The sequence below is a fragment of the Octodon degus genome, unplaced genomic scaffold (assembly GCF_000260255.1).
Source record: "Octodon degus isolate 3935 unplaced genomic scaffold, OctDeg1.0 scaffold00051, whole genome shotgun sequence".
NCBI lineage: Eukaryota > Metazoa > Chordata > Mammalia > Rodentia > Octodontidae > Octodon > Octodon degus.
Genome location: NW_004524627.1, coordinates 13,598,161 through 13,619,184, shown reverse-complemented (window position 1 = coordinate 13,619,184; position 21,024 = coordinate 13,598,161). Strand labels below are relative to the sequence as shown.

The 21,024-nt window shown below is 40.2% G+C and overlaps 1 protein-coding gene and 1 pseudogene across 1 annotated transcript in view; both read left to right on the top strand.

Annotated features, from left to right (window-relative positions):
- Positions 1-21,024, top strand: part of LOC101570006 (guanylate cyclase soluble subunit beta-2) — a 90,464-nt gene that overhangs the window by 47,202 nt on the left and 22,238 nt on the right. The window contains exons 7-13 of the mRNA XM_023717255.1: positions 7,226-7,386; positions 11,627-11,726; positions 12,562-12,758; positions 13,804-13,915; positions 15,178-15,281; positions 16,747-16,963; positions 19,615-19,935. Coding sequence (XP_023573023.1) covers positions 7,226-7,386; positions 11,627-11,726; positions 12,562-12,758; positions 13,804-13,915; positions 15,178-15,281; positions 16,747-16,963; positions 19,615-19,935 — 1,212 coding nt within the window. The remainder of the gene's footprint in view (positions 1-7,225; positions 7,387-11,626; positions 11,727-12,561; positions 12,759-13,803; positions 13,916-15,177; positions 15,282-16,746; positions 16,964-19,614; positions 19,936-21,024) is intronic.
- The window catches only part of LOC111817208, a 7,722-nt pseudogene continuing 7,673 nt past the window's right edge, over positions 20,976-21,024 (top strand).

The window sequence follows — 21,024 nt, the reverse complement described above, 5'->3', positions numbered from 1 at the left end:
AAGAATGTATGCAATGTGTTAATTATTGAAACTGTCCTACCAATTTGGTTTGAAACTGTCTCATTGCTATTTGTTTCTCAATAAAATTATGGAAAAAAATACAAGGGATGAAAAAAGGCTTGCTTTCTTCTGCTGCTCCTCCTCTTTTCCTCTTGCTGTTCTGCTGTTTTCTGCTACTGTGAACTACTGCCCTCTGCCATGTGCTGCTCTATCTTGGAGCCTGCTGATTAGGGACTGAAAGCTCTGCAAACTGTGAGCTAAATAAACTGTTCCTTCTTTAATTTTGGGTGTTGGGCATTTTGTCCCAACAATGAGAGAAAAAGGGCCAAGATACTGTTTAATAGGATGTACTGGTCAGCTTCTCCCTGTAATAAGAGAAAAGCATTCTTGGTCATACTTGCTTTCCAAGTGAACACCAGAATACAATTTTCCTACCTTGAAGCAATTATGGGACTTTTCCAGACCCCTGTGACACTGCACAGCTCTGTGCTTTCTAATTAGCATTACTCATGTTGGGACCAGATGGCAGGTTGTACGTTGCATAAGGAATTGTTCTGTAGATGAATAAGTGCCTACTTAGTGTGTAAGTGGGCTATTAGTGATCTGAAATGACAAAATTCAAAACAACACCCAACAGCCATTTGGCACAGCCATGTCTGTCTAGACTTTGCCTGCTCAAAAGCTCAAAAGCAAAGGCATTTTAACAGTGAATGAACAATAAACACTAACAGTCTTTCTCTGCACATACTTCTTTAAAAACAAGAGACACAACATAAAATTTACAAATTTAAATTTTATACTGGCATCACATTTGAAATTAGGCATAACATTAGTTCTCCTGTATCCCCTTTTGAGGGTGGGACAAATAACTCAGGCTGTGCAAATAACTGACTGTGGGGACTTAGACTTGGGTCTTCTGATTTCAAAGCTGGAGATGAGTCAAGCTGCCTGAAGGAGTCATCTACCATGTCTCCAGTGAGGATTCTGGAACCAGACAGACTCAGTGGGCCTCCTGGCTACACTGGCTCCTAATAACAGTGTAACTTGATGGACAAAGTCCTCTTTGGTAAAGAACAGTGGTACCTGTGACGCCCATCTCAGAGATTGTCCTCCGCAACCTATCAATTACTGGGAGCCACATGCTTAATGCAGAGTGGATGCTCAGCAAAGTCCCTGGCCCTGTCCTTTCCTACACACGGCACTCAACAGAGTCCTGCCTTCTCCCTGGTTCTGGGATGAGCTGATGGTTGTGCCAGAAATAAATGAAACTGCCTCCTCCCTGCCAAGGAGTTACCAGAGCTGCTTTCATCTATTTCATGTCCATTTTTCTTTCTTGATGCCAACTTATTGCTACAACTGAAACTCAGCTCTCCTAACTTAGCCTGCTTCTTCCCTATAAATGACAGTCTCAGCCCAGGTAACTGTTTCTCCTGTCTTGAAGCTCATTTTTCTCCTTACAAAACACATCCTAACATTTTAGTGTATGCCTGATCCATTTGAGGAAGATGGTATACTCTGTAAGGGGCTTTTTTTCAGATAGCCAGAGCAGTATCCCTTGAGTGCTAAATCTTGGAGAAAGTGAACATGGAAGATTTTGTCATGTTTATTTCTCTGCCTTGGGGACAGTGGGACCCAGGAGGGCCCCATGTTGTCTGTGTCTTGGGTAATGCGCCCCCAGGCAGGGCTGTGGGAAGCCCAGCCATGAGCTGGCCTTTTGTCTGGGAGGCTCAGTGAGGCACTAGTAGTTTTGTCTAATCCTCTGCCTCCAGCTGACAGCCTGCCGTGGACTTCAGCAGGTGGCCTGTTTCCCCTTGCTGGACTGCCCAACTCTGCCCATTACATTCCCTGGAGCTGTGACCCACCTCAATGGAAACACTTCCTGGCAGCACAGAAGAGCCAGCCTTGTTAAATCAACAAATTTGTGTTCATACCTCCACCCAGTTTAGAAGTTGTGATGACTCCACAGCTCTTCTGGGAAGCCAACCATAGATGCTTTGAAACCATGATTTTCCTGCTAACAAAGGAGTCTTTCATTTAAACAAAAAGAAACCACCTTTCCACTAGAGATTTAATGTATATACCAAAGTAGAGAGAACTGAACACTGAGGCCCAAGTGCCCTCTGCCCAGCTTCACTGATTATTAGTGCTTCTCCAACCCTATTTCATCTGTCTGGTTCCTCTACCCCTTCTCTGTTTTTGTTTTTGCTGGAATGTTTTAAAGCAAATCTCAGGTTTCCCATAAATTCTTCCATAACTATTTCAGTATGAGTCTCTAACAGATAAAGACATTTTAAAATACAATTATAATGTTACAATTATACCTAACACAATTCACAATATTACCCAGGCCCCGACTCCATCAGCACCTCAGCTTCTCGGTTGGCTACGCATGTGTGGTCTTCGTGGTCTTATTACAAAAGATCTCTTAAGGTCTTTTCAGGACAATCAGCAAAAACTTTTTACTTTGACACAAATTGAAAGTCACAAAAGGCTTGTAAGAACAGTGCAAAGAATTTGCATTTGATTTTCTTCTATGTTTCCCAAACATTACTATTTTATCATATTGCGTCTGTGCCTCTTTCGTACCTGTTCCTATAACTCTCCCTGTGAACTATGAGTGTGCTGTAGACATCATGATCTTTTATTTCTAAATATGTCTTAAGTATAAGACAGTGATCACACTCAGGAAATGCACATTGACACCATGCTGCTATCTACTGTCCAGACTTTCTGGAGAATTTTCCAACTGACATACTGTGTTCTTCATAGTAAAAGGAAACCTTGAATCATGTCAGTTGGCACTTCTTTTTATTCTTTGACCTGGAAGAGTTCCTGAGTACCTGTGTGGTATAACATTGGTATCTCCAGAAAGTTCTGGCCAGCTATTTGGCAGCCAGCTATTATTATATTTAATAATTCCTCCTGGTATTAATTCAGGGTGTGCTTATGGCGTGATTTTTTGTTCTTCCCAGTTCACTGTGTCAGGAGGCACATGATGTCATATTGTTAAAGTTTTGGGGATATTAAATCTGGTCACTTGGGTAGAATCAAATCTGCTAGGTTTCTCTACTATAATATTACTGGTTTTCTCTTTGGAGTATCTTGTGAGGAGGTACTTTCAGACTGAGCAAGTGCTGATTCTCAAACTTTCTTTTCCATGGTTTTAGTATTCATTTATGAGTCTTGTCTGAACTAATACTTAATGATGTTGGCAAAGGGTTATTTTTCAAGTGTACTATATCTTTTCTATTTATTAGTTAGAATTCCATTAACGAACATTTCCTCTCTATTTATATCAGTATAAATTTTTGCTTTTTATTTTTTAAAAAAATAGTATTATTTGTTTATTTTTTATTGTGGTTCTGTGGATTGAACTCAGGACTTTTGCAGGAAACTATACCCATAAAAACACCCTGCCCCTGATTTTGAGACATCTCAGCTAAGTTGCCCACACTGGGCTTGAACTTGCAGTCTTCCTGGTTCAGCCTCCCAGAGTGCTAGAATTACAGGTGTATTCTACCTCACCTGGATTTATTTTTTGTGCTCACATTCTTTAAGACCCAGTAGTGAGATCCCCTCAAAACTGACTCAATGTTCCTATTATTTTTATTAGCTTTTTACTTTCTGGCATGACAAAATGGTATAGGTTCATTTCACTTTCCCTGACCCATCCTGAAATCTTAAACTTCTCCAAGGGGCTCTGGGTCTTCTTAGTGGAGAATAGCCTTTCAAAACTAATATTTCATCAGTAAGTGAGCTCATTGATGCTTTTAGGCCTTGCCAGGAGACAGAGCTGAAAGGCAGATGATACACATGCATCTGTCTATCTATCTATCTATCTATCTATCTATCTATCTATCTGTCTGTCTATCTATCATCTCCCTTCCCATGATAGGTTTTCTGATCTCATTATGTTCATTCTGTTCTTCTTTCCACAGTTGTAATTTCCATCTAAGATAACGAGAAATCTGACTTTCACAATCTACAATACATTTATTTGTATCCTCCATCTTGAATGTCCAGGAGGTGCTTTCAGAATTGCACTAATCTACACTGATATAACAGGGAAACCTACTAAGGGCAATTCAATATTTGTTCAAAATCCTTTTTATCTTTAGCCTGAGGACAAAGCAATCTTTATACCATGTTCAGATGTCACTGCGTTAATTTCTTGGGAGTAATTATGTTATTCAAAATTTTTCTGTTGAAATATTTTTCTCTTGATTTCTATTTGTGTTCAATTTTAGGATTTCTGTCTGTCTTTAATGGTGTTAATTTAGGCATATGAAATTCATATAATTCTTAAAAATCGTAACTGTTCAAAAATTATGCCCAGAAAAGTGCCATTCTCTCCTATTATCAGAATTTTTCTACCTTTTTCATTTTATTCTCCTGCTGTCCTATAGGTAACCAATCTCAATAATCCCTTGCTAATCTGGCTGGTGTTTAATTTTTCACAAATAAGAAGATAGATACACATTTCCTTAATTCCCCTTCTTTCTGACACTAATTTGAGATAGAAAAGCTACAGATGCTACACATTTCTTTGCACTATCAAATAACATTTTAAAAGGTGTAATACTTGTCTTGAGTTCATTCTGGCTCTTTTTTAAAACCATTTTCTATATATTCCTGAACCCCTGTCACTAGAGGGCTCTAGGAATTCTAAATTTACTGAAGCAAAACTGTACAAAAAGTGAGGCAGGTGTTGAATTTATAAAGAGGTCTTTGTGCTCTGCTACACAAGCATTCTGAACTAAGAATTTTAGAAGCATCCCCAAGCCCACCACAGATAGAAAACACCCACGCCCAAGACTGTTATTCAAGAAGGAGTTAGTCTCTCAGCCAGGAATCTTTTCCTCTTTATGGACCCGCACCCTCAGAAATAAAATAACTAGGGTCTGGGCCAACCAACCTCTGGCAACTTTGTAAGTTTTCAGATTTAGAGCAAATATCAAACAGGTGGTCTTTCTATCCAAGGCTTCCACTGCCAACTGAATATAGCTTTGTTTGCCTTGTATCTAGCTTGGTCCCCTGAGAAAGGTCCCTTGGGAAACAAAGGCCTTGAGGACCTGGGCTTTTCCTGGCCTGTGACGGGAAGCACCTGCTCTGAGTGTCATCTGCAGGCAGAACATCACAGCTGTATTTTCTCAGCATGCATATGCTAGATTCAGAGGTAAAGGGAGGGTGGGAAGAGAGAAGAAGGAGCAATTTAATACCAGCTCATTTATTTTTATTTCTCTCAGGAACTCATAAACATCGGAAAGAGCCTGAGTACAATTTATTTTAGTTTACTTGGGAGTTAGCAGGTGTCTTCTGATTACTAGCATAGGCAAGATTTCCTGCATCTAGCTAGGATAGACCCACAAACAAAGAGTCCAGTGGAGGCAGTTAACACAACCGTGATCACAACCCACCTGCCAGCTTTATCTAAATTCAGAAAACCTGGCTAAGAAATTTTGGGAATGGCATATAGCTTATCTCTAGCAACAGGGACTATTTTCTGCTCAGACAACAGAACAATTGTCTGCCCAAAGTTCTGGCCGCAGAGAATCTGTTGTTCAGATTCTGAGGAAACAACAGAATCTGGGAAGTACCCAGACCTCCTTGTGACCTCTGTCAGGGATTCATTCCTGGAGAGCTCTGCAGACCTGGATTGCCCCTTTCCTGCACACTCCAGATCCAGCCAGAGGATCAGAGTTTATCGAGGATGAAGCATTGCACTGTGCGTCCAGAAGGTCTCCCGTTAACCTGGGCATTCTGGGCATTCTCTGCTTCCTGGGACTCATTTAAGTTGCAACCTCACCATAGATAAGAAAGTGTTTTCCACAGGGCCTGAGGCCAGCAGCATAAACGGGTGCCCTGCTCGTGTGTCAGTGATGACAGCTCATAAGCAGCTGCTGCACTTGGGAGAGCCTGTGTCCTGAAGTGCTGCTCCAGAAGCTGCAGAACACAGCACTGAAAGCACTGAATTTGGAATTACAGCCTGTGCAGCATCTCTGGTCTCTGCGACGCTGTACAGTTGGGGTCAGTTCATGGAACTCACAGCCACAGCGAGCTCATCTGAAAAAAGGGAGACATGATAATAAGATCATCCACCTTCCAAGTCTTTGACAAATATTGAGTAAAAGAACATGACTAGTGGATACAGCAGCAGATAGACTAATTTTAAAAAATATTTGCTATCCAAACAGTGCAGTCAGGGGAGGGAGAGAGAGATAGACATCAGTCCTTTCCTACTCCTGGGAATTCATCAAAAACCCATTTTGTGTCTGTCTCCAAAAATATGTAGCACAGGTGTGCTGCCCATTGGTGTCACTCTAAAGTTACTAAAAGAAAAAAGCAGCATTTAGGAAGAACAAATTCAGTGTGACCTAGCAGAGTCACAGGCACTTCATGGAACATGTGATGTTAAACCTGAACTTTGAAGGGAGACTATGATCTGACAAGGCAGAGAGAAAGGGCAAGTCTTGTGGATGTTGGTAGCCCTCTTTAGGTGAACCAGGGGAGCAGAGCCTTGGAATTATCTTTGCATTGCAGTATTAAGTCTTTCCTGAGGTCACCTTTGGTTACACTTTCCACTGTTCTTTTGAAGATGTTGGAGGTGACAGGGCAGGGGGCAGAGGGCCATCCCGTGCTCTGCCCAGAGTGGGTCTTGATCTGGGCACTGGATTCAGTAGTGAAGATAATATGGATGCCATGGAAAAGAGGAGGTGGGGTTGAGAGAAAAACCATGATTAGTGAGCACCTATGGCTGTGGCAAGTTCCCTATGATGGTCTTGTGGCAGTGATGTTATTGGCATTTCTCTGGTGAGCAAGATAAAGGCTGAGACAATAGTTTAGTTAAGAATCTCAGGGCTGGAAAATAGCTCAGTGGATTAAAGCACCTGAAAGCAGGTGCAGGGGCTGGGGGTTCAATCCCCAAGGCCTAGCCTACCATGCTGACCCCACCTCCAGGGTATGCGGTATGGCAATTGAGACTGGCAGTGGTGGCGCGTGCCTAGAATTCTAGCTCTTGGGAGGCTGTAAACAAAAGGATCACTACGAGTCCAATCTAGTAGTGAGACCTTGAACACCTTGTAGACCCTTCCCTAAAATGCAAAAAAAAAAAAAAAAAAAAAAAGAATCTCATAGATTTGAATACATTGTAGGTAACAAAAGACCACTCAAGGGAGAAAAATAAACTTCAGGTGATTTTGTTGTGGGTATGCTTTGCATTCTACAGGTGTACCCCTTGAAGCCATTCTGAAGCTCTTTGGAGAATACTTCTTTGAATTCTGTAAGATATCTGGCTACGACCAGATGCTGCGGACACTGGGAGGGAATCTCATGGAGTTTATTGAAAACCTAGATGCCCTCCACAGTTACCTCGCCCTGTCTTATCAGGTAACACTGTCAGTGCTGGTCTTGATGGTCCAGAGCAGAAGCACCTGCTCCATGTTTTAGGGTGATCTCCTCACTCCCCTTGAAAAGGAGTAGGTCAAAACCAGCTGCTTCCCCTTTGTTAGGCTCCAGAAGTTTTGGTCCCTGGAGTCAGTGGCCAAGGAGTTATCTTAAGGAGAAACAGGAAAAGAAATACCTGTTGGCCACCTTTATAAAATGGCTGACAAAAAAATATCCAAGAGAGGTTCAGCTTTGCGATAAGAGATGGACCCCTCAATGGGGCCAGTGTGGGCTTAACATGAAATCTAGGAGTCTGGTCACATTGGGAACAAAGGCTGGAAAACGGCCAAGTTTCAGTAGATTCACAAAATCTTTCGTAAGTTTTCCTGGCCTGGATGAGGCTGATAAATAACTTATGCAGCCAAATTCATGTTATCCAGATATCAGAAGGAAAGACTTGACAGGACTGAAAGCCAGAATCAGAAATCATCCAGTTCTGATTAACCCATGGGGTGAATAACTGAAATGCTAAGAAACTAATTTTCCTAGTGGGATATGTACTTCTGGAGTTCATGCCTTGGTTTTATTCTTTGTAGACTCATTGGAAATTCAGATACCTAGACTCTTTTCCTTCATAGATAAGAAAATGTTTCATTGACAACACAAAGTAATATTTACATATTATAGTAGTAGTTCATTATTTTATTTAAAATGTCTATATTAACTTTTAGATCCCTTTATAGCTTCACTATTTGTATATTTCATGTTTGTAACCACATTTTCAGGGTTGTTATAAAGAGATGTAGGATTATTTATGCTGATATGAGCCATTAAATATTATGCACTCTTATAGACGTAATATAGGCAAACCTATATTTAGCATAAGAACTTAGAGTCTGAAACTTTAATGGACTTTAAGTAGAATGAATTTTTGTGCCTGTTCTACTGTTATCATGTGAATTTCTTGAGGATATGAGTACAAAGACCCTGGGCTGTCTGATGGGCTTGCACTACTGTCTGACCACAGTTCAGAGGCTGTGTAATCCTGGAGAAGCTGACAAAGCTCTGTGCAAGCAACCGTGGTTGTTGATTCCCTTTGAGAACCCCTGAGTTGGAGAGGCGGGAAATGAGCATGCAATTCTTGTAATTTTCATGCAGGAAATCAGCAGGAAGTGAGGATACACAAAGGATTTAATGGGGAAAGAAGGAGTTTTCCGCCTTGTGGAATTTGGGGGCAGGGAAAGCATAGTTGTGCATCTCTCAATGAGCAGAGCAGGTGCCAGTATAGTCACATTGCCGGGGATGGGCCTTGCAGATGGAAGGGTTTTGCTCTATGGTTTTCTGCAGTGCCTGCTGGTAACAGTATCACCTGTTGGGCATGACTAGTTGTCCTTTCTGAACCTCAGAATTTTACCCTTGCTTATTTACTAAATATTTATCAAGTATCTATTTACTAAGCACTTTTTTTTTTATAACATTGGACACAGAGACAAAAAAGAATAGTAGGAATAAAATAACTTCCCTACCTCATAATGATGTGTGGATTAAAGAAGACAACATATAGAAGTCCTTGATACTGTAATAGGCATTTCTATAAATAGTAACTCTTCCTTGTTCCTTTTCTCTCTGTTCATTAAGGCAAGTTTTAAAATTACAAGAATTTTCATGCCAACCACTTATAAAATTTCTTGCTTAAAGCACAACAATTAGAATATCAAAACATATTTAGTTCCTTCAAACAACTTCCATTACATTTTTAAATATCAAATGTTTCACCTAAAATTTGGCTAGTATATTGATTTATAGTTCTGGATAAAATACTAATGGTCCTCTATTCACTCATGAAGTAAAAGACATTATGGAATGTCTTTCATGTTTCAGATATTGCTCTCATGTCACTATTACCCTCATGAACAAGAGGGGAAGGAATCAAGTTTCTGAAATCCCAAGTCCATTATTTTTATACCCAGCCCTGCTACCTTCTCTGACAGTCACCCTCCCCCCACAACTCCATAGGCCAAAGCTATATTGTTAGAGAAGAAGAGAATAAAACCTGTCTGGTGATTTGTGAGAACATTTAGCATATTAATTAGATAGATAAAATACCTAAATGTTATAGAAGGTGGGATAAAATCCTTGCAGTAATACTTGTTAGCTATATCAAGTACTTCATACTAGACTATTATAAATTGTCTCTTTAGACAAGAATAAAATAAGATAATGCTGATTTTCCATAAAGCATGTATTTATGCTTGGTTATAATCATGCTTTTAACTTTGCCTCTTCAGGCTAACTTTTATTAACTGCTAATTATGAGATAGATGCTATGCTGAGCAATTAATGAATTTTGATGTATCCTCTTCACATTTCTAAGATTAGGGATGCTTATTTCCCCCTCTATATATGAGAAAACTGAGGGCCAGAAAGGTCAAATATGGCCAGGTTAGTGGCACACATCTGTAATCCCAGTATTTGGGAGGCTGAGGCAGTAGGACTGATGTCAGTTTGAGGTTATCCTAGACTACATAGTGAGTTCAAGGCCAGCCTAAACTACATAGTAAGACCCTGTCTAAAAATCAAGAAAAACAGGCCTGGGGAGATGGCTCAGTAGAATAAGTGCTTGCCTGGCAAGTGCAAGGGCCTGAGTTCAATCCCCAGTTCTGGAAAAAAAAAAAGTCAAGAAAAACAGAAAAGTCAAATATCTGCTGTAAATCACTATGGTGATGCTGTGGTGCTATGTGAAAGCCCAAGTTCAGGAGCATATGTCTCCAAAGGCTATGTTTTGGGATGCTTATTATCCTTTTTTCCCCCTCATCTTCCACTTTCAAAATATCTCTTCTTTAATCAATCAATAAATATATAATTATATTATTTAGAGACTAGCAGAACTAAAAGCAAGGAGTCCTGGGAGCATCTTTGAAGAAAGTCTAGGAGGGATTTGGGGATGAATCAGAGTACATGGGTCTCCATTTCCACCTCTGCATTCTGTTGTTTTATTTTCACTATGGAGCATATGGATAAATTTTCAAATTCAATTTTACTTCCCTCTTTTGCCATGTACCTTTTATCCGTACTTCCTCAGATGCCCTTTACATTTAGTCAAAATATAAGTATACATACATACAAACATATGCATTTTTGTCTCTGTATATATGTTTGGATAGTAAAATAAATATTAGGGGAAAAAAAGGAAATTCTTTGAAACTACAGTCCTCCACCATGGAAAGGAAAAGGAAACTACTTTCTTAAACTTTTCTCTCAAGCTTAAAGCTGTGTCTACAGGGTGGTGAATCGTGCAGAAATCAAGCCGATGAGAACACTGCTTCTCTCAGAAAATCTCCCACACAATCTCCTTTTCTAATCTACCTATTATTTATGGTGAGATGAGGCATATTTGAAAGTCAACACTTACTCCTGAAGAAAGAGGATTTCTTCTGGTGTGTCCTTGGGGATATTTGCTTTTCAAATGTGTAACTTGATACCACGGATAGTAGTATGATCTTTCCAGAACAAGGAATTAATCAATATATTCCCCTTTTAAATCCATCTGAGGCCATGTTTTGCTGTGAGTACAGATGCCTGGGTCATAGGCTGAGCACTAGAGAAACTCACTAAAATTTTCTCCTACCTCCAAACTCTTGGAGTATGAGTGGATGTTGCATGGCATGGTGCCAAGGCTCATTTCAGGGATCAGCCATTGTTCCACCATTAATCTAGCTTTAGTTTCTCTGAGCCCCAGTTTCTTCTTTATTTCTTTATTTTTACTATTATTATTTTTTATGTATTTAGTGCAGTGTCTGCAGGGTCTACAGGGTCTCACTATGTAGATCAGACCTGTAGTGATTCTTCTGCTTTCAGCCTCCCAGGTGCTGGGATTACAGGGGTGTGCCACCACACCCAGTCTCAGTCACCATCTCAGCATGCCCTGGGGGCCAGCACAGCAAGGCAGGGATCAAACTCTGGCTGCTGTGCTCTGTTTAAGCAGGTGCTTTAGTCTGCTGAGCTATCTGGCTGGCCCATCTTCCTCTTTAAAATGGGGATAATACTTGCTATATGGAAGTATTTAGGGAATTAGTCAGAGAGTAATTGACATGTAGAGGCTGAAGCCATGTTCAGTGTTACGTGACTGGAGAAAGCTTGGAGCTACAGTCCTGTTGCTATAGTGGATAAGTGCTATTTTTTCCCAAGGTCTTAAATTTAAACAATTTGCATTCACTGGGAACACTTTTTTTTTTAACATTAGGAGATGATTGCACCATCATTTCGTGTGGAAAAAGGAAAACATGGGGAAATGCTTCTCCATTATTACTCAGACAGAAGTGGTCTATGTCACATTGTTCCAGGTATGAAAAGCTTTGAGAGTCCAAAAGCTCTGAGGCATCTGGAGTGAGGAAGGCTTCTGTATGATTCTCCTGGATGGAGAAGGGCTGGCCGTGTGGTGGGAGCACATATGTGTGTTGAAGTCCTTGCTCTCTTGGTCATGACTTTTGAAGTTATTAAGCTTTTAAAATGTTTTCAAAGTACCAACAGAAGGAAAAAATTTCAATTTTTCTTTTATCATTTTAAATTATGCAGATGTTTACACAGTCCTGATAATTCTACAAATATTATTTCATATCAACTTTTTGTACTTACTATAAAAAGCACATGTCAATGTTTTCATAGTGTTTAAAATCACATTTTAAAGGAATGCATGAATTTCATATTGTGTCTTAACTATTTCCCTAGTTTGCACCTTAGTTGATACCAGCATTTTGCTATTGTAAACATCACTGTGACGAACATCTTCACACATTCTCTGTATTTAATATTCTAATCCTGGAAAAATTTCCAGAGAAAATTAGAAACATGATCCTTATTGCATTTACAACTGAATTTTGCTTACATTATTTCCATTTGGTCTGGTCAATGAGTTAAATGCATTCCAGAAAAACAACAACAACAGATGCTGAATTAGAAATTAGATGGGCTGGGATAAATTTGATATCCACACATATCTAACTTAACTCCCTATATATTTTTACTTCATTAATCTGTGATATGCTGCTTCTTTTGAGGCAGGGTCTTGAAAAACGCTGAAAAGTCTATCAGAAATATTAAATTGATTTTTTAAATGATTTTTTTTTCTGGAAAACTACTTTCTACTATCCCTTACCAAGATATGTTCTTCTGCCTCAGGTATCATTGGGGCTGTAGCTAAGGACTTCTTTGACACTGATGTGAGTATGGATATCTTGGACATGAATGAAGAAGTGGAGAGGACAGGGAAAAAAGAGCACGTTGTATTTCTGATTGTACAGAAGACTCACAGGAAGATGAGAAGTGCACATCCAATCAGGTTACAAGATAGTGAGGATACCCAGAGAAACTGTAAGGTACTGAGCTTGCTACATCTTCAGGAAGCACAATTCTCCAGGGCAGAGTTGCCAGCTTTGAAAAAATCTATGCAGACAACGCAATCATCTGGATCTTCTAATAGTGGAATTCAGGCAGGATTTCTTAATCTGGGGATTGCTGACCTTTTGGACAAAATAATTCTTTGCTGTGATGGGCTGTCTTTTGCAATATAAGATGTTCAGCAGCATTCTAAGTCCCCAGATTCTAGTAGAACCCTGCCTCCCCAGGTGTGGCAACCAAGAAGGGCCAGTGTCCCAGGTAAGGGGCAAAATCACTGTGAGATGAGAGGTACTGGGTTGGGTTCACTGGCCACGTGCTAGAGACTCTCTGGGATTACCTTAGCCCAGCACAATAGTCATTTATCAAATTACCAGTATAAATTATTCGAATCTTGTACCTGATACCTTATTTCACCATCTCTGAAGTAAATTGGCCCACTATGTCCCCAGTGCCCATGAGAAGCTGGAGCTGGTCACAGGTTCAGTGTCTACTTAAGTTCTTATGTTTGGCTACCTCACGGGGTAACTGCAGCCCCAGCAGAGGTCCCACACATGTCAGGGGAGCAGCTCTCTGTGTCACATAGCCTGTAAAATACTCAGATATGCCTGTGAGTCCTGGGCATCGGGTACATGTCTGGAGAGTGAAAAAACTATCTCGAGGTATATTTACTGCTGCATCTGTGACCACTGAAAATGATGTTTCTGTGTGATTTTCCTGCCAGATACCACTCTACACAAGTGATAGGGAACCTTTAGCATTTGTGCTGTAGCAGGCTGTTTGTTATCATTGAGAGCTTTACAAGGTTTACCATCGCTGCCTACACTGTTCTTGAGATTTTATAAAATATTCTTATTCCTTTGGTAGAGAAACAGCAGGAAGACAAGATAAAAATCCTTGGGAGCTCCAGACTCTTGGTCTCTGTTCCCAGACACTGTTCCACTCGGTGGTCCACTAGGCAGATAGGGTTGGCACATCTGCAGTCACATCTGCAGGTACCCTTGCTTTTTTCCCTTCCTTTTGCAGGCTCTTGAGGCAGCATTCCTTAGGATGAAGGAGACGTATTTGAAAATCTCTGTTTGTCCTAGGAAGAAATCTCACTGGGATATTGTGAGGAGCCTAGTCATGTTTGGAAAAGGTAGGTGGGCTCTTGTCCCAGTGTCTTAGAAAGACTGCCAGGTTCCCCAGGGAAGTAGCCCCTGGATGTGAAGCAAAACTTACTGTGATTGTGATACCTCTGCTTTCTTCAGAGCCTGGATTTGGCATTCTTGGTTTTTAACTTTAAAATATCAGGTTCCAACTTTCAGTCTCCTATTTATATGAGTAACACAGAGGCACTCTCTTCTATCATCAGAGAACGCCACCAGAAAAAGGAGTGGAATCAGTTTCAACTGGGGATTTGGGGACTGAGGAAAACAATGATGATGGACATTGATGTATTAGGGCTAGGAATTTTCCATAGTTCATCTTCTGGATCCAGGTTTTCCTAACTGAGAAGCATTTCTGGACTAGGAAGCTGTGGATAATAGCAATGATTGTCCAGTAGGGCAAAACACAGTAGAGTAAGAGCCAAGGAAGTAGATTTCTGGCCCTGTCCCTGAGAAGCTGTGTGACTTTAGACAAGGTCTCTTAAATTTCTGCTTGCAAAATGAAGACAAGAAGCTGTCTATGGTACTCCTGTGGGCCTTGAGCTGGTCTAACAATGGCACCTGACACCTGAGTGGGAATAAGGGCTCTGATTCACTGGGAAAAGGTAGCTAGATGCTCCTTACCATGGCTGGATGGGTCAGATGATGTGTGTCTGGGAGAAGGTCTGCAGAGCTCAAAGAGCTGCACTTTGTTTCCTTCAAGCTGTAGCAAATGAGTCAAACACACAATTGACATCCTTTGTCTAGGAGATTTTCATATCAAAAAGGTTCCATTTCGAATCTCTACCCCCTGCCAAATAGGACTGTTGGTTAAATTTTCATGTGCCACCCAAAACTGTCAGTCTAAAAAGCTGCATGGCAAATGTCCCTGATGCTGGGCCCAGTGCACATGCTCTGCTCTGCTAGCTCATTGTCTGGCTGTCACCATTTCAATGCAGACTCTGTTTTCATGGAGAGACATACTCAATTGGCCCAGAAACTCTTCAGCAGCGGGCAGAAACTTGGCAGGGGGCAGGAGGGCTTCTCAACCTGGTAGCAAGTTTTCTGTTTGTTTTAATTTGGAAGAAAAATTGCCATGGCCATCTGGAGATGCTAAGGGACCTTGGGCAAAAAAAAAAAAAAAAAAAAAAAAAGCAGGGATCACACTTTGCCTGTGAAACACTTTGGATTCTATCCTTATCCCAAACTTAGCTCTGTGTGAGGGCCACAGCAGGAGCTGCCTCTCATTAGAGCTCTCTCTTTCTGTGTCCAGGGCACCTCTGTGATGCCTTCCAGCCCCTTTATCCTGAGACACTCTGGATGGACGTGAAGACCTTCTGCATTGCTTTTCCTTTCCACATTGTCTTTGATGAAGTGGTAAGAGGCCTTTTCTCTCTGGAGCTTGGAGTTGGAGATAAGCCAAGAAAGGGAGAATGCTTTTAAGTCCCTGAGAAGTTTTAAGGCCTTGGGGGACTCGACTTTGGTCCAGATGGCACACTGAACTCAGTTCATATTGTGAAATTTTCTGGAAACCAAAATGCAAAGTCTTCTTGGTAGATAGAGAAGGAGGTTTGAGCTAATGAATAAACTGAAAAATTTACCAGTAGAAAAAAGAGAAGAGGAAATAAAGTTGAGATTTATTTCATACAGAAACATCAGAATGTGGTCATAACAGTGGTTGAATGGAATGCCAGGCATGAGCTCTCATCACCTTTGTGAACATCAGGAGGAATATCTTGATCCCACCATAGTTGACATCCTGTGTCTTGTCGGGGAAAGCTTGGTACTCCTGCCATGTTCTGTGTGGGCTGTTAGAGGACTCAATTTGAAGGTTATTGATGTCCATGGATAAAATATATGTGAGCTGGACTGTTTATGTATTTATTTAAAGAACAAGTAGGAAAATGAACATGTTCAAAAAACTTAAAGCACCATTAGCTATTGTATTTTTCTCTGATACTTATTCAGGCCCATGAATATATTAAGTCATTACCTACTAGATGATTGCTGATACAGATTCTTATGAAATTTACTCATTTGAGGATAGTCTCCACCCTAAAAGAAATTATGATCTCACTGAAGTAAATGAACACCTCTATATAATGCAACTAAGAATTACCATATAAGGCATTTTCCTGATGCCACAAAATATTATTATTGTTATTATTGTTTCCACTGTGAATATTTTAAATTATGATTCACTTAAAAATTTTTCTTATAAGTTTTTGGCATAGATTAACAGAAAATTAGTTAAAGCTATGGACATGCCAAAAGATGAAATTGCTTTCTCTAGCATTACAGTGTATTGTGGTAGTTTAGTGTTCCTGGATGTTATGCTGGCACTTGGCATTATTATATGTGAAGAATCCCCACTTCCTTTTTTCCTTCTATTTTTTTTATGTGAAAGTAGCACTGAAAAATTCCCTCACCACTTTCAAGGACTCCTGTGCCCATGCCTAGATACTAGTGTAAGTACTACAGAATTTGCTAGTTTCTTTATTAGCTAGAGAGACAAGACAGAAATAGAGACAGAGACAAAAACAGAGACTGAAAGGTTTTAGATGGGTAAGAAAGATCTACTGGCTCCATTGAGAGCTTTAAAATCTCTTCCTTACTAGTTAGAAATATGACTCCTGAATATGTCTGTACTATTGTTTTCCCCTTTTGACATTAGCTGCAGATATAACTGTTCTAAAAAGTTATTACTTAGATGATGTTTATTTCATTACTGACCCCCTTTCTCCCCAGTGAGTCACAAAGCATGGCCAAAATATTATTTTTAAAAGAAATTTTATGGTGGAGGTTGCTTTCTATTCCCCTGAAATCTGTCCTCCTTGGATAGCTAAGGGTCAAGCAAGCTGGAGTGAATATTCAGAAGTATTTTCCAGGAATCCAGACCCAGAAGATTCAATTAGATGAGTATTTCACCATCATTCATCCTCAAGTTACCTTCGACATTTCCAGCATCTGCAAATTTATCAACAGTCAATTTGTTCTGAAGACACGAAAAGAAATGATGCCTGAAGCATGGAAAGATTGGCCCACACTCAAACTCCGAGGTAATAACTCACTTCTTCCCTTTGCTCCCTGCCTGTTTGGGAGATTGAGTGGAAGGAGACCAGACACAGTTTTCCAACTTCCTAAACACCTGAGCAGGAACTACACTGAGAACAGGATGTTTTTCTGACATCTCCACTTGGCCTGATGCATTGTATTTCTTAAGCCATTTCTGGTTTAGATACAAATGGACTCTACACATATAGTAAGTGCATTCACAGTGTGCATATCCATTGCCATAGTCCCATCTCCAGAACTTTTTTTCATCTTTTGTAATTTGAAACTCTATAACTACTGATCAATAATTTCTTATTCATCTTTTCTCCATTTTCTGGCAGTGATCATTCTATTTTCTGTCTCTGTGACCTAGGTACTCTAGGTACTTCTTATAAGTGGAATCCTACAGTATTTTTCCTTGCAATTGACTCATTTCACTTACTGTAATGTGCTAGAGATTCATCCACACTGTACCATACATTAGAATGTCCATCCTTTTTAGGCTGCATAATATTCTACTGTATATATTTATATTTTTTATTCATTCATTTCTTGATGAATACTTGGGCTAATTTTACCATTTGGCTAATGTGAACAATACTACTATGTGTACAAGTGTCTTTTAGAGTCTTTGGCTTTAGTCGTTTTGAGTATATCCAGAAGTGGAATTGCTGAGCCCTATGGTAATTTTATTTTTAGTTCATTGAGAAACTGTCATATTATTTGTCATAGCTGCCGAACCATTTTCCATTCCACCCAACAAGACACAGGGCTTCAATGTTTCCACATCCTCATAAGCTCTGTTTTCTGGTTTTTTAATTAATATCCATTGTAATGAGTGTGACATGGCTTTTTTTTTTTTTAGTAATAAATGTTACATTTATTGACAAAGCAAATAAAGTTCTCAGATTTTGACATGAATTTTCTTGGTTCTCACAACAAATCTATTAAATAAATGCTGTTACAATTTCTATTTGAACAGGTAGTGAGGTTAAGCTCAAATGCCTATGTTATAAAGTAATAATATCATTAAGCTTCTCTTCTGGAGGGTTAACATCTTAAGTTTGAAGACCAAAAATTAGAGAAAAAGAAGGGCCGCAAGGACAGCCAACATTTTGGCCCTAGCCTTTCAAGGTCGGTGAGGACTCAGGACATAGGAGAACCTGTACTAACATCCTGTAACTCAGTGATGTCCCAAATTTTCTGATCAAGGAGATTATGGGGCCCAAAAGAAATAATATTCTACAATTTCTCACAATGTTCTTGTGTTTTGTTTCCCTCTGTGCTGTAACTCATTATGACCTCCCTGTTTAGCCTATTTGTAGTGACAAATAGGGACTGTGGAGACATGGCTTTGACTTGCACTGTTCTGTTGATAAGTGACCTTTAGCATCAATTCATATTTTTGGTCTAGTCTACAGAGTCTTTGGAGAAATGTCTATTTGAGTCTCTTGTCTATGTTCTACATGTTTCTTTTTCTTTGTGTGTGTGTGTGTGTGTGTGTGTGTGTGTGTGTGGTTGAGTTGTAGGTCATAAACTCTGCATATTAATTCCTTATCAAATACACTATTGTCAAATATTTTCTCTCATTCCATGGGCTTCTGTTTCACTCTGTTCATGGTGACCTTCGATACATTGAAGTCTCTTGTTTTGAAATAGTCTGTGTTATCTAATTTTTCTCTTTCTACCTGTGCTTTTAATATCATAGCCAAGAAATTATTGCCACATCCAATGTCATTTTTCTCTGTATCTTCTTGGAGCTTCTCAAGAGTCTGATAGAGTTATCTCTTACATTAGTCTTTTAATCATCTTGAGCCAATTTTGGGCTATGATGTGAAGGGGCTCACATTCTGAGCTCTCTGTCTATTAGACTGATGATTATGTTGAATACTATGGAAGAAAGTCTTTTCTATACTTTTCTATGAAAACTTTAGATTATGAAGAAAGCGATAGTTGCATTTTTGGTAACTAAAATGTTTATACCAAAGTACTAAGTAACAGTAATTGTCTATGTGATGTGATTATGGTTTTCATTATTCTCTTTCACATCTACCTTTTCTCCAATAAATGTATGTTCCTTGTGCAGTAAGTTAAAAAACACATCAATTTTTAAAGATCTAACCCAGGAAGCAAAGATCTGGAAATTCAGATTCATGGTCAGCATAGTACAGGGCACAGCATAAGGCACAATGTAGTGTTAGAGAAACATCAGGACAAAGCCAGAATTCTGAAATTCAAGGAATGAGATTTGAAAAGAAGTTATAAAGAAATATTCAATGTGTGAGGAGGATTTTTGCTGAGACAGTAGCGTCAGAAAGCCCTGGAAAGTGAGATTCCAGGGAGGATCAGGTTAATCCTATCAAGAGCAGCAAAGCTGGGTAAAGACTGGTGTTGGAGTCAGCATGTTGGAGTTCCTAACTGGGAGACCCCTTGAAGTCAGGAAGCAGCCATGGAGAGACTGGTTGTGCCAAAATGGGGAGGTGAATAAGTGGAGACAATATATAGATAATTCTACCACCCTTGGCTAACAGGGAGAAAGCACAACTGTGCCAGACCAAAAGATATGCTGTGTGAGTGGCCTGTGCTTCTCTGTTGAGTTCATCTCATCCTATCTTGCTTAAGGAATATTTGTTTCTTTTCTCTCTACGATGAGAAGGTCAGATGATCTGGATGGAGTCCCTGCGGTGCATGATTTTCATGTGCTCACCAAAGCTCCGCAGCCTGCAGGAGCTGGAGGAGTGCAAGATGCATCTCTCAGACATTGCCCCCCATGACACCACCAGAGACCTCATCCTCCTTAACCAGCAGAGGTTGGCAGAGATGGAGCTGTCCAACCAGCTGGAGAGGAAGAAGGAGGAGCTGTGTATCCTCTCCAAGCACCTCGCTATCGAAAAGAAGAAGACAGAGACCTTGCTTTACGCCATGCTGCCTGAACATGTGGCCAACCAGCTGAAGGAGGGCAAAAAGGTGGCAGCAGGTAAGACATTCCTTCCCTGCATGAGCACCTCTGAGTGGGCAGCAGAGCATCTTTGTAGCTAGGGGCATAAGCTTTGAACAGGGCAGATCTGGGTTGAATTCTGGCTCCATCACTGGTAAGTGGCACCATCTTGGGTTAAGTGTTTACCCAGAATCTTCTAGGTTTCTGCTCTCTACATTGAGAATAACAGAAATAATGCAGCAGTAATATGTGGATTAGATAAAAATGCTTGAGAGAGAGAGAGAGAGAGAGAGAGAGAGAGAGAGAGAGAGAGAGAGAGAGAGAGAGGAGAGAGAGATAAGAATTTAGGCTGTGTCCTGAGACTGCCTATTCAGTGACCAAGAGTAGGGTCTTTAACTATTTACTGGAAATAACACATCCACAATTAGCTATGAAGTCAGAGGGTGTCCCGGAGGAACATTCTGGGGCTGCTTCTGCTTTCCATTTGTCCTAGGGGAGTGTCCCTTGTCAGACACACCTGGGAAACCTGGTTGCAGATATTGTGCCAGATGCAGAGCACCCAAAGGAGCTCGCAGCCTCGTGGGCTTGACAGATTCATCCAGAATAAATTAATGGATTTGAGAGTGGCCAAACATAGGGAAAGTAATGTGCATTAAAAAGCAATTATTGTGCCAGGAACTGTGTGAGATATTTTATGTATGCTGTTTTATTTGATTTTTCAAACATTTTTGTAAGGGAAGTGTTTTCCATTTTATTTATTTATTTATTTTTTGCGAAACCGGGTATTGGACTCAGGCCCTTGCATTTGCCAGGGAAGCACTTATTCCACTGAGCCATCTCCCTGGCCCCAGTGTTGTCCATTTTACACAGCTGACATTTCACTCAAAAATAGAAGAATGACATTGAGAGAGCAAAGGTAAGACTATCTGAAAATAAAATTTTTAGGCATTGTCCTTGACAAAGAGATACATCCAAAAGTGGGGTCTGATGATGGCAAGGAGGTTGGATGAGGCACAAGTGGATAGTTATTAATCTGAATTATTATGGAAAAGAGGAGTGGGCTGGGATGGCAGTCAGAGATGTTGGAGTCACTGTTGGCTTTTGGTGGGTTGGTTCTGCTTTGGGATT